General features: G+C 37.3%; 1 protein-coding gene across 1 annotated transcript in view; it reads right to left on the bottom strand.

Moving 5' to 3' along the window:
- DNAH8 (dynein axonemal heavy chain 8) overlaps positions 1–13,972 on the bottom strand; it is a 132,401-nt gene that overhangs the window by 39,846 nt on the left and 78,583 nt on the right. The window contains exons 56-63 of the mRNA XM_074579718.1: positions 11,675–11,867; positions 11,141–11,263; positions 9,303–9,433; positions 8,835–8,988; positions 8,209–8,373; positions 7,425–7,651; positions 6,909–7,027; positions 951–1,054 (exon numbers count right to left, since the gene is read on the bottom strand). Coding sequence (XP_074435819.1) covers positions 951–1,054; positions 6,909–7,027; positions 7,425–7,651; positions 8,209–8,373; positions 8,835–8,988; positions 9,303–9,433; positions 11,141–11,263; positions 11,675–11,867 — 1,216 coding nt within the window. The remainder of the gene's footprint in view (positions 1–950; positions 1,055–6,908; positions 7,028–7,424; positions 7,652–8,208; positions 8,374–8,834; positions 8,989–9,302; positions 9,434–11,140; positions 11,264–11,674; positions 11,868–13,972) is intronic.

The following is a 13,972-nucleotide window of genomic DNA, read 5'->3' on the forward strand; positions in this document are numbered from 1 at the left end:
GAAAGAAATATGTAAAATCTGAACAATATTACATGTAGTTTAAATAAAAGTCTGTTCTTTTATTATTTTTCCATACCTCTTCTATTTCTGATGACCCAGAAGTAGTGCCCAACTGAAAAAGTTGACAACTAAGAGGCTATGTGAATGATTGCCAGAGAGCTATTTCAAAACGTATATCAAATCTAAATATTAAACAATATGAACTCTACCAACATATCTGTCATACTCCTGAAACGTGAGAAGTATCATTTCATCCCTTTCTGTAATGATTTTCTCTCTTACAAGATAAAAGGCCTTGAAGAATGCAGGCAGTCCCTTAGTCATCACTGGCCAAAAGTTTCCTCTCCAGTGCATATTAAATATGCACCACCATAGCATTATGGCATCTTTCTGAAAACAGAATGCCTACATTAATCTATTCCCTAACATACATTTCCAGAGAGTAATTTTGGAAACTAGATTTCTACCAGACCACCAATCTCATGAACACATGGACATCTTGTTAATGTAAAAGACAAAATATGAAACTGCACTGTGATGAACTTTTTTCTAAGGAATTTTAAAATACTGAAGTCCTGTTTTTGTCTGTTAACTTCTTACCTCCAAATAAGTGCACGTATACCCCCAAATTTAATAAATGTCAATCAAGCACATGAAAAAACATGAAACAAAAAAATGAAACCTGATGCTTATAGGAGTGGATAAGAAATAGGAGGAGAACAAGGCAGGCACTCAACTTCTGTTGCAGTCTTAAAGTACACTCAGAAGCACTTTCAGAAGCAAATGCTGAACCAACATGCTACAGAGAGAGGACTGAAACCTCATTTTAGACCATGATGCACATTTTTTGGCTTGTACAAATTACAAGAAAATTCTCCAATAGCACTTTATGCCCCTATATATCCCAATGCTTTCCCCTGCCTTTTGCTATTTAACACTCAAGTACTTACTTTATCTGCCTTAACAGATGCCACAGCCAGTTCCTTCTCCTTTACAGCCAACTCCTGAGAGAGTTTAGCAACAGATTCACTGGCCTCCATCAGCTTAGACAGACCTATTAAGTAAAAGATAAAACTCAGAAAAATGAAAACTGTTCTTTTCCTGGTTAGATAATACAATCTAGCTCTAGGATCCCAAATGCCTTGTACCTTGTGTCCTCATTTAAATTTGCTTAAAGGAGAGAAAGTGGGTCTAAGCAGTCATACCATTATGATTGTGCTTACTATTCAGTTTTCATGGATATGAATAATTTCACAAGGTGCAAAATTATTATAAACAAGGTTGATTTTTCAAAAGAGAAATCCATACTTCTTAGCTTTAGTTTCTTATAGCTGTAAACAGTACCTAAAAGTGTATAGCTGGGACATTACCTGCAATAAAATACATCCTTATGCTCACAAAAAAATTAAAAAGAGAAACTTAAAAACAACTTAAAAAGAGAGGAGAGAGAGGAGAGGTATGTGAAGGATATGTTGTGTCATAAAGGCACAGGACAGTCAGAAAATCAGACTTGATACTGCATTTGTATTGCTGCATGAGGAAATGACATAAATATTATAATAAATAAATAATATTGATAAATAATATCTATGAGGCCTTCTACAGATAGCTGAAAGTAGCCTCACAATCGCAGGCCCTGGTTCTCATGGGGGAAATTCAACCACACTGGTATTTGCTGAAAACGCAACACAGACAGGCACGTACAGTACAGGAGGTTTCTGCAGAGCATCGATGATAAGTTTTTGACACAGGTGGTAGAGGAACCAATGAAGAGAGGTGCCCTGCTGGACCTTGTGTTGACAAACAAAGAAGGACTAGTTGGGGATGTGAAAGCTGGGTGTAGCCTTGGCTCCAGTGACCACGAGATGATGAAGTTCAGGATACTGCATGGAAGAAGCAGGGCAAAAAGTAGAATTACAACCCTGGACTTCAGAAGAGCTGACTTTGGCCTCTTCAGAGACCTACTTGGAGGAATCCCATGGGCTCAGGCTCCAGAAGGAAGCAGGGTGCAAGAGAGCTGGTTAATATTCAAGCACCGCTTCGTCTAAGCTCAAGATCAGTGCATCCCTATGAGTAAGAAATCAGGCAAAGGAGGCAGGAGACCTGCATGGATGAGCAAGGACCTTCTGGAAAAACTAAAATGGAAGAAGGAAGTCTACAGAATGTGGAAAAAGGGACTGGCCACTTGGGAGGAATGTAGGAACACTGTCAGAGTATGCAGAGATGAAATGAGGCAGGCTAAGGCCCACTTGGAATTAAACCTGGCAAGGGATGTCAAGGGCTTCTTCAAGTACATCAGTAGCAAAAGGAAGACTAGGGAAAATGTGGGCCCGCTGCTGAATGAGGTAGGTGTCCTGGTGACAGAGGATGCAGAGAAGGCAAAGTTACTGAATGGCTTCTTTCCTTCAATCTTTACTGCTAAGGCAGTAAAGGAACTCAGGAACCCCGGACCCTGGAGATAAGAGAGAGAGACTGGAGAGAGGAAAACTTTCCCTTGGTCAAGGAGGATTAGGTTAGAAATCATTTAGGCAAACTCGACACCCACACATTCATGGTCCCTGATGGGATGCACCCATGAGTGCCAAGGGAGCTGGCAGATGTTATTGCTAAGCCACTCTCCATCACCTTCGAAAGGTCATGGAGAACAGGAGAGGTGTCTGAGGACTGGAGGAAAGCCAGTGTCATGCTAGTCTTCAAAAAGGGCAAGAAGGAGGACCCAGGAAATTACAGGCCAATCAGCCTTACCTCCACAGAATCACAGAATTGCTTAGGTTGGAAGGGACCTTTCAGATCATCTAGTCCAACCATCAACCTAACTCTGACAAAAACCATCACTAAACCATATCTCTAAGCACTATGTCTACCCATCTGTTAAACAGCTCCCTTTAAATAGGGATGGTGCGTCAACCACTTCCCTGGGCAGCTTGTTCCAACGCTTACTAACCCTTTCACTGTAAAAATTTTTCCTAATATCCAGTCTAAACCTCCCCTGGTGCAACTTGAGGCTGTTTCCTTTCATCCTATCATCTGTTACTTGGGAGAAGAGACTGACTCCCACCTCTCTACAACCTCCTTTCAGGTAGTTGTAGAGACTGATAAGGTCTCCCTTCAGCCTCCTTTTCTCTGGGCTAAACAATCCCAGCTCCCTCAGCCACTCCTCATAAGACATTCTCCAGATCTGAGGACAGATTTTTGGCTATTCCTGAGGTCCACATTGCATGCTGAAGCCTCTCTAGCCTCTCCTATCTTCTTCATTACTGAATCTTAAAATCTTGCAACTTGCCTGGAAGCATTCCCGTTATCTCTCTCCCTAAAGGCTATAGTCAGAGCACACTTGCAGTTATACATTTGATGTGCGATGTTTCTCTGTGAAGTCTCTCCACCTTTCTGTTACCACAGCCAAGCATTCTCTCCTAGCACATGTCTTGTTCTTCTAACATAGCTGCCTCAGATCAGCCTACTGCCGGTCTACAGGCTCTTTATTATTACTTGCCAAAAGACAAGTTATTTTGCCACTCTCAACAATAAAGTTCAAAGGTATATTCACTGAAAGACATTGACTGGGAGACAAGAGAGATATTTTAGAATCTTTTCTTTTCCCAGATATATGCCACTTCCTAAAATACTCTGAGGGATAGATGTACATACACACTGACATTCTACTCACCCCTCCCACTCCTCCGACAGCAATTTCCAGAATGGTTGTTACTTCACTTCACTGCAAAGAAAAGTTCTGAAAGAGAAGCTATGAAAGGGAAAGTGATACCCTTTGCTGCATTACCTTTCCCTGCTACAATCCTAGAATTAGAAGAAAGACAGATGGACAAAGAATGGGAATACGCAGAACAAGAAGTGAAGAATTTCTGTTATAAACAAGAAACCGTTACAGTTTCTTCACGTCCCCTACATATTTCCAATCACAAGAAATATTACAACAGTACCATGCCAGTAGGTAATGCTTTTTTAGTGCCTGTAGTCATAAATGAATACCTGATTTAGGCATTAGAAACACGACTAGTTCTTTTCGAAGAGATATTTAGAACTCTGTAGTTTGATGCCACTGCCAGCAATAGATGCGCAGAGCCTGGAGAGGCATCACAGGTCAGCAGGTGAACACCTGGAGTGCAGTACAAAGGAATTCCAGTGACTCCAGCCAGTAAGACAGCTTCATTGGGGGCCCAACTTAAATGCCTCTCTGCAAACGCACGTAGCATGGGGAATAAACAAGAGGAGTTAGAGATGTGTGCACGCCTGCAGGGCTATGTTCTTATTGGCATCACATAGATGTAGCGGGATGGCTACTATGACTGGAGTGTTGGAATGGAAGGATACAGGCTCTTTAGGAAGGACAGGCAGGGGAGGAGGGGGTGTCACCCTCTATGTCAAAGACCAGCTAGAGTACATGGAGCGCTGCTTGGAGATGGATGAGGAGCTGACCAAGAGTTTATGTGTCAGGATTAAAGGGAGGGCAGGGACAGGTGATGACACAGTGGGGGTGTGACACAGGGTGGCGAGGAGGACGAACAGCAAACTCACTACCCTGGACTTCAGGAGAGCAGACACTGGCCTCTTCAGGGACCTGCTTGGTAGAGTACCATGGGATAAAGCCCTGGAGGGAAGAAGGGCCCAAGAAAGCTGGCTAATATTCAAGGATCACCTCCTCCAAGCAGTGGAAATTTTTTGAGAAAGTTTCTTAGGACACAGTAAACAGTGGAGCACGTTTGGAGTCAGGGATGATGAGTATTTTTGTTGTTTTGTAATACATCTTTTCTATGCAAGTGAAACTATTTAGAATATTTTCTAACTGGCATGAATATTGCCCATGAGCTGACGGACATAATTTTCTGAGCATCAATGATATAAAGATGCTGCAGTAGAAGATGTATAAGTACATGGTCATTTTGTTTTGAATACCACATAACGAATTAGTTATCATATCATGTGAGAGGCTATGAAAATCTAATCTACACATGAAATTTTATTGACAGTGATGAAGATACATAGGTTACTTCTTTTAAATTATTTTTGAAAACAGAAGAACTGGAGAAAGAACAGAAACAAAACCCCACCCTCAGAAATCTTCAAGAATCTCAGACTTTATCCTCCTCTCAAGAAGGACTAATGATAAGAACTGGCAAAAGATCCATACAGGGAAATTTGCATAACATGAAAATATTGAGGATGACTTGGCCCTCTACAGTCCACTCTAATTCAGCAAACAGTTTATGAATAAAATAAATATCTGTATGTTCTTATTCTATTCTTTTCTTCATGTGACATGTACCAGCTGCATTGTTAATAATTGTTTAAATGCTACATCCTTTTGGCTTTGCATGAAGAACATTATCATGTATAGTTCTCTATTCTGTTAGACTGATATACAGTATCTTTTCCAATAAAGACTAAGTTTCCTAAGCTGTTCAGTTGCCTTTGTAGATTTACAAAAGCATGACTAGATGCAAACGGGTGAAAACTGAAATTGTATTCTGAACCCGTTAGGTACTAATCTAATGCTAAAAATTAGGTCATTTCAAAGAGATACACAAAATTAGAAGAACATTTCAATCATACCATGCTGGAGGGAAGGGATGCCATTCAGAGGGACCTTGACAAGCTTGAGAGGTGGGCCTGTGCAAACCTCATGAAGTTCAACCAGGCCAAGTGCCAGGTCCTGCACCTGGGTCATGGCAATCCTAGGCACAAATACAGGTTGGGCAGAGGACGGCTTGAGAGCAGCCCTGAGGAGAAGGACTTGGGGGTGCTGGTGGACAAGAAGCTCAACATGAGCAGGCAATGCGCACTTGGAGCCCAGAAAGCCAACCACATCCCAGGCTGCATCAAAAGAAGCATGGCCAGCAGGTAGAGGGAGGTGATTCTGCCCCTCTACTCTGCTCTGGTGAGACCCCACCTGGAGTACTGTGTCCAGCTCTGGAGTCCTCAACAAAAGAAGGACATGGACCCATTGGAACGTGTCCAGCAGAGGACCACGAAGATGATCAGAGGGCTGGAGCTCCTATGCTATGAGGACAGGCTGAGAGAATTGGGGTTGTTCAGCCTGGAGAAGAGAAGACTCCAGGGAGACCTTATAGCAGTCTTCCAGTACCTAAAGGGGGCCTACAGGAAGGATGGGAAGGGACTGTTTATCAGGGATTGTAATGATAGGACACGGGGCAACGGCCTCAAACTGGATGAGGGTAGATTTAGATTGGATATCAGGAGGAAATTCTTTTCCTGTGAGGGTGGTGAGGCACTGGAACAGGTTGCCCAGGGAGGCTGTGGATGCCCCATCCCTGGAGGTGTTCAAGGCCAGGCTGGATGAGGCTTTGAGCTGCCTGGTCTAGTGGGAGGTGTCCCTGCCCATGGCAGGGGGGTTGGAACTAGGTGATCTTTAAGGTCCCTTCCAACCTGAACCTTTCTGTGATTCTATGATACCTTTCTGTATTTCAGATCCCTATTTATAAAATGACGACAAGTAACAGCTACTTATTCTACAGCAGAAATCTGAAATAAATCAACTGTGAAGCACTCAGACTGTGCAGTGAGAATTTCCATAGACAAGTCCAGAAGTAAATTAGTAACTGTGTTTAGAGCTACCTCTCTCTACACTAGTAAATCAGATGTTCTCTCTGGCCATTTTCAGGTTCTACTTTCTATTACAAATGCTAAATTGGAAAATTTAATATAATGCTGAGATGAATGATTAAGCTGGAAGCTTCTTTGAGGCATTTTTTTAAGAGAATCATTGTGAACTGGTGATAGCTGGAATGCTTAGAAATGGTCCTCATATGCCACCAGTTTTGAGCTGTGATACAGCAGAACTGGTTATAAGTGATCACTGAATAAGAAGTCAAATATTAAAAGCACATACAGAGACCATACATGGAAATATTTATCCGTATTTTGCTTACCAATTTGCATTCGTTCAGCTTGTTCATTAATAATCGCTAACTGTTCAGTATAAACTTCTTTGTAGCCATTGATGAAAGAGAGATAGGATTTAGGTGTTACATAAGTTCTTCTTCGATACCTAAAACATAGTATATTAGCAACATCAGCTTAGTACATATTTTTAATATGTACTACATTTGATTACTTCCAGTGAAACAAAAGATTATATAAATCAAGTCTTTAATTCAGTCAAAATCAAAATCAAATTTCTTCATAATGCAAACCCTTAATTCCAATTAGATTGTTTTTATCCACATAAGCAATATTAAAGATTTTTGAATAGTGGGAATGAAGAAAATGAATTTGCAACATAATAGTAATTACTTTTCATGGCCTTTGCATATATTGACGTAGCAGATTTATTTTTGTATTAGCCTTAAGAGACACTTATTGATTCACAGAATAAAATGAATTCAAAAAACACTATCAGTAGCTATACTTTTGGGATTAACTATTGCATTTGTATAAAATATTACCTTTGGAAATAATTCTCACAGCTTTCTGAAACTATATCATGAAAGATACCCATGGTTTCCACTACTTGTGTTTTAACTGATGCAGAGCAGACCATATTAAATTCTGAAAGAAAGTAACTGGCTACAGCTACAAGAGCCTCCTTGGGCCATCGACTGAACCAATCCATGGTGCACCCTGATATGAGACCAGGAAATTTCAAAGAACGTGCACGGAACTTCTCACCAACCTAAAGAAAGTAATACTGTTAATTGATGATATGACACTTATCAGGTTGATCAAAATTTTTAATTCATATAAACAACTAAATAGTCTATTTTTTTCCTTGCTAATTTTCTACTTAGAACACTCTGTACAGTTTTTTCTTGCTACATTTCAACATTCAATATTTTGTGAAATTTGAAGAAAGAAGTTTGTGAAAAATATAAATGTTTTTAGTATTTTAAAACTTCAATTAACTTATTTTCATTTCCATTAAATTCTTGTTGTCAAGTAAAGGGCAAGAATTTCCCAAAGACACATTCATTGATTTGTATTAGGAAAGAATATGTCAGGAGGAAAAAAATACTACTTTAACATGTAAGAAATGACTTAATTTTTAGGTATTTTGATTTTACGTTCTGACAACTGTACTTTTATTATCTCAGCAATTACAACCAGACTTCAGTAATCTTTTTATACATCTTCAACTCTCCTTAAAAATATAAAGCTTGAATAATTCTGTCACACCTTATAGGATGGTTTGCTAATGGAAGTAAGGAAGGCAGATACGAAAAAAAAACTCACTGGAGAAAAGCAGAGGACAACATGCAAGTTCTTCTTTGCCCGAGTTAAAAAATATTCATAAAGATTATCAAAGGTAGGAGGACACCGAGGCATCTCTTTTTTCATCACAGGTACTAATCCTTGGGTGATTTCATCCAATTCATCCCGAGCAAATAAATTAGAAATCTTTTTATAAAATTAAAATTGATAAGAAAATAAATCACATGGATGTAATTATTACAGAGTTTACAAATATTTGTCTGTTTACACCTGTATCTCTCTCTCTGCATATACAGAGTTCAGACAGATTAAACCCCCAAATTTTGCCTTGATTTAGACTTCATGTAACTCCATTAAAAACTAGTAAGTCTAACTCAGGAAGAGTACAGATCTTGAATGGCCAGTGAATACTCATTTAATAAAGGGTACTGAAATACCCACCATAGCTCCTTATCTTTTCCGAGCTTACATTGAAATAGAGATAAAGGAAGTCATACTAATAACACTCCTTATTCTAAAAGTTGAGATATTTTAATCATTATCGATTCTACAATTTATTACCAAATTAAATAGAAATAAACTAGTGGGAACAGGTTCTGCAGTTTCCTGCTTCTAAAGTACATTGCCTGTCATGTTGAGACTCTTACCTCGCCTGAAGACAGCAGATTATTAACATATTCCAAAAATGACTCCTCTTTTATTTCATTATCAGTGAAAATAAAAGTGATACCTTTTCCTTCTAGTCCAGCTGTTCTATACAATGATTTTAAATCATCTGAAAGATTGCTTACGTTATAGGATCTAGGAGGAATAAGAAACATTACCTGTTTATTCAAAGCAACTCAGAATACTGCTATTTTCAGAATATAGTGTTTTATAAATGACAGTGCAAACATCCTTTGTAAACACACATATTTTGGCTCAGGAATAGCTAACACATAGTCCAGCTTTCAAACTTAATCCAATGTTATATACAAACCAGAAAAGAATTTATTGTTTTCCACATTTTCAAATGGTGACAAAATTAAAAAAAAAAAAGGCTGTTAAAAACATAAAGCTATGACAGTGTAAAGCAGCAGAATAAATTTGATTTAAATATTACTTGCAATTCTTACCTGGTTAAAGTGATCTGAAATATTTTATAGCCAGCAATAAAGGAGGCCAACCTTGAAAGACTTTGTTTTCCAGAACCACCAACTCCAACAAGTAAAGCATTTCCATATGCTGTCCGAATTATCCGAGAAATCTATGTAGGAAGAAATAGAAGAAAGGCTCATTAATAAATTTAAATTAAAATGTTAACTAGAAAAATTTTAAATCTGTTATACTCTACACTTGATTTACCAGAGCACAATGTAATGATTATTAAAAGGATTCCTGCAGAAAATTTTTCCTCTCAAAAGAAGACTCACACATTCTTTAGGAATTTTGTGTGGCTAATGAAAAAGCTGCATGTAAGGATATAGGGTGGTTATAATTAGTTACAAATAGGATTTGAATACATAAAGCAAGACATTCTGACCTCGGTTTTATGTTGAAGATATCATCCTGAATGTGTTTAAAAATATCAATAAAAAAACCTTTAGCTACAAGAATAAACATACTACATTCCTAATTTTAAGAGTCTGAAAGATTTAGACAAATTTAAACTATCATTTAAGGTTATACTCTATTTTATAATCTACCTTCAACATTTCCTTCGAGATAGTTTTCTTAACAAGTCTCCCAGACAAAAAAGCTGGATTACAAATTTACTATGTTGCTTTTTTACACGTCTCCAGTATATACATCACATCTTCCTTGGTTTTATTATATATTAGTGCACTATTCTTTTAAGATGCTACAGCTTGCTCCTCATGTAAATTACGTACAAAATGCAAGACATCGGCATCTACATCAAGCCTTTGAATTCGGTTCATTTTTTCCTTCAAAGAAATTTTGGTTTTATGCACAGTTCCCTCTGAGACTATCCAGATAACTATATTAAAATAGAAGTCTAAATGTGAAATTATGAGGGTGACTAAATTTATTGTCACCATAGTGACAGTAGGGCTCCCTTCTACTACCTAACTGCATATTCCAGATATTCTGGTTAAAACTTGTCAATGGAAATGGAGCACCAGAGACTTTAAAGGTCTTCAGAAATTCACCTTGCATCACACGAACGCTATTTAAAAATGAAGTTATTTTCTTCTATTTAATCACAAAGCAAACAAAATCATCTACTTCACTTGAGTTCATCTACAGAAGAACCAAACATCTCATTCTGTTCTGGTTTTACTGTGGCTTCTATGTGTCTTTCAGTAAACCACCATCAAGTTAATGTAATTCCAGAAATAACTAACACAACTTCTTAAACCTGAGGCACAGCGCTTGAAAGAAATCTCATGCTTAGCCATTTTTTTTCCCCATGGCGAATTCGATTCTGATTTGGATGAATTCTTTCCTTACACCTTCCATTCTGAATAGGGGTTCAACTCATTATAAACCAAGACTTTCCTCTACCCTACACCCTGATTCTACTGCAAGCCTGATTTATGTTTCTTTTCATGCCTCCCATCCAATCAGATTCTACCTCATGTTGTTTTGGTCATTTGTCAGGTATAGATATCTTTGAAGTCTTCTCTGAATTCTTAACAATTAAAAATCATTCTATATACAAAATATTAATTTGCCTCTTTCTGACCTTAACTTTCCTGCTAAAGAAAATCTTTGTATCTCTGAATACACAGAAGCTTAATCAAATATATAAAATAAGGTATTTATTACAAAACATGAAAGCAGGTAAAACAACTGTAGCTCCTTCCTAGTTCTCAAAAATGACTTGGCAAAAATGGCAAGCCAGTTTGGGCATAAGAGTAGCCTTTTCCGCGTGGGTCCTCCTGCATAGCTTGCCCAAATCAGGAACACTGTTGCAACAGTTAAACTACGAAAAAAGTAACAAACCCCAAACCTTAATAAGATGTGTCATTGCATCCTTAAAAAACACCAAATCAAGAAATGATGCTCTAATACATTCATTGTATTGTCTCTGATACATTTGCAATTTTTCACAAAGAAATTCAAAGCTTGGAATCTGGAAAAAAAAATAATGAAAAATCAGAAACAACTAGCATGGACCTTCAGAATTTAAAATGGCACTAACATTTTTACACAAACTTGAGTTCATGTACTGGCCACGCTTAATGAGATTGTCTAGTTAATTCACTGTAGAGATTGCAGTTGTGTTTAAGCAGAAATTTTCAGCTAATGATGGGTAAAAAAGGAGCAAGGAGAATAGAAATGAATAAACTACATTTATATGGCATTATTAACATCACTAAAATGATTTATTACATACTAACCATAAAAATCTAGATAGATCTTCACAAAAAACGTGGTAGGCATTCAACAAAACTTTCTGTTTGACATAACTTTAGCAATATAACATACTTAAGAATTAAAGGAAAACTTCAGTGCCTGGTATTATAGGTGTAAAGTGAAATACCTCCTCATAAATTTTTGGTGCTTCAAACACAAAATCTTCTGGTTCATCACCAGTTGGTTCAGGCATCTCCCGTAAAAAATCTACAAAATATGGTTCAGCTTGAAGAACTTCTGTTAACCCTTTATCCACATATTCTTCAATTGCTTTAGTAACAGTTTTATCAAACCAGGCTGTATCTTCAGGAGTAATAAATCTAAAAATCAGAGATTAGTACAATTTTTAAAAAAATGATTTCTAGTTATATAGGGAGAAAACCAGATTACTAAATACTAATTACTAAATAGAAAAATACATAATAGGCAATATACACTAGACAGCTGTCACAGAAATGGATTAGGCAATATTAACAGATGTGAAATGCGTCCATACACTGAAGTATAATAGTCAATCACATTAAACACAGAAACAACTCGACTTTCCAACTTTCCAACTAGAACTAGGCAATAACAGACCATTTAATTTCTCAGATGAAAAAGGATGAAAAAGGCTGAATGATTTCCCACATAACCACGGCTAAGTGACCCTTATCTTTCAACCTGCAGCAGAATAGCATAATTTATGTTATTATAGTACTGCCTATGAAACTGCAATGAGATAAGGAATAGTGAAAGGAAGATAGTATATATAACTATATATAACTATAACCCGACTTGATTCTCGATTCCTCTTACACTAAAATCTGTAATCATAGAGGGGAATATACACTGGAGAAGGGGGCAGGGAGGAGGAATAATGCAGACTGAAATAAAACAAAGTCTGCAAACACAAATACTGGTGACTACATTTCACGGTTGAAACAACTGTATCTGCTTCCATTGATAGGTTCAAGATGGTTTTAATACAGATCAAGATCTTTGACTACTATGATTATCTATCTGAGACGCAATCAAGAATGACTCTCAGTAGTAACTGGTAAACATTAAAACACCTCAACACCAGAAAAAGGGAATGCCAACTGTGAATGTCAAACTACAGAAAAAAAAAAATAATTCATCTTTACTTCTTTTCGTTTTCAGTGATACAACTGAGAGGAAAATAGGACAAACATGAAAAAGCCATACACAGTACTGTGAGTTTTCAAATAAGACAAAGAACACTAAAGAACTGTGACACAGAGACAGCCTAGATATACACTATATACTTTATTATTCTTAGAGGTTCTTAGTGATGGCATTATAATACTAACCATTATGGAATCTAAAAGCAGCACGGAAGAAGAGACTGCATGACTGCACTTACTCGCTCCTTCTCTCTAATATATAACATATCTGTACAAATACATATCATCTATGTATTTTTAAATTCCCCAAAACAACTAATAAAAAAAAGAACATTTCCGTAAATGTCAGTGATATTGCTCCTAACTTTAAAGCAGAAAATAATACACTCAAAGCTGTATGATACTTTTTCATCAGTGGATATGATCCTAACTTCAAATTAAAATTAAAGTTTTTCCCCCCTTTTTATATCAACAGCATTCTATCACACACATAAATACATAAACATCAATTTCAGTAAAATTGTATGTTTACATAATATATGGTAGTTCAGGCACTCAGAAATATCAGCAATGTTAGACTTTGTACGGGATTTGCATTGAGTAGGCTTTTTCAGATTATAGAGAAATAACTATTAAAGTCAGCAGAAAACCCTGGCCTTCATTTCTATATTCTTGAAAACTGATGGACTAGATTTCCTTTTAGATTTCCTGCATGCATTTTCTGAATTCAGCATATGTATCCAAAGAGAGAGGTGAAAGTGAGCAGGATTTTCAAATTAGAATTCCTCTGGGATATCAGAACTGGTCATAATAGCAGTCTTACTTCCTTGGCTCTTAACTCAAGTTTGTTAATGCACCTTCCTGGGGAAAATAAGGAGGCACCTGCCAGCTGATTCAGAGCTCTCATGGAAGAAAATGAGGGATTCTAAAGGTATAGGTAGGGATGGTGAACAAAACTGCTTGAGAAGGGTCTGTGTTTCGTTTGGAACTGTTTCTAAGGTTTACTTGAAATGGAGGGCAGTTGTTTCATCCACCAGTTTTAGCAACGTGTAATTCATCTCTAAATTTTATACACCTTGTTTTGTTTCTGTTCCAACTGAGTACATGCTAAAGTCCACATACCAATGTATACTTAAGGATTTCACTTTGTCCCTCTTATCTTTTGAAAACAGAGATGGAACTTCTTACAGTTCTTTTATACCTTTGCTCTCTGCATTATTTCGACAAGTTACTAAAATAATGGCAATTAAGCCTGACTGTGTTTGAATACTATACAGTCATTATGTATACATCTTGCC

The sequence above is a fragment of the Larus michahellis genome, chromosome 3 (genome assembly GCF_964199755.1).
Source record: "Larus michahellis chromosome 3, bLarMic1.1, whole genome shotgun sequence".
Classification (NCBI taxonomy): Eukaryota; Metazoa; Chordata; class Aves; order Charadriiformes; family Laridae; genus Larus; species Larus michahellis.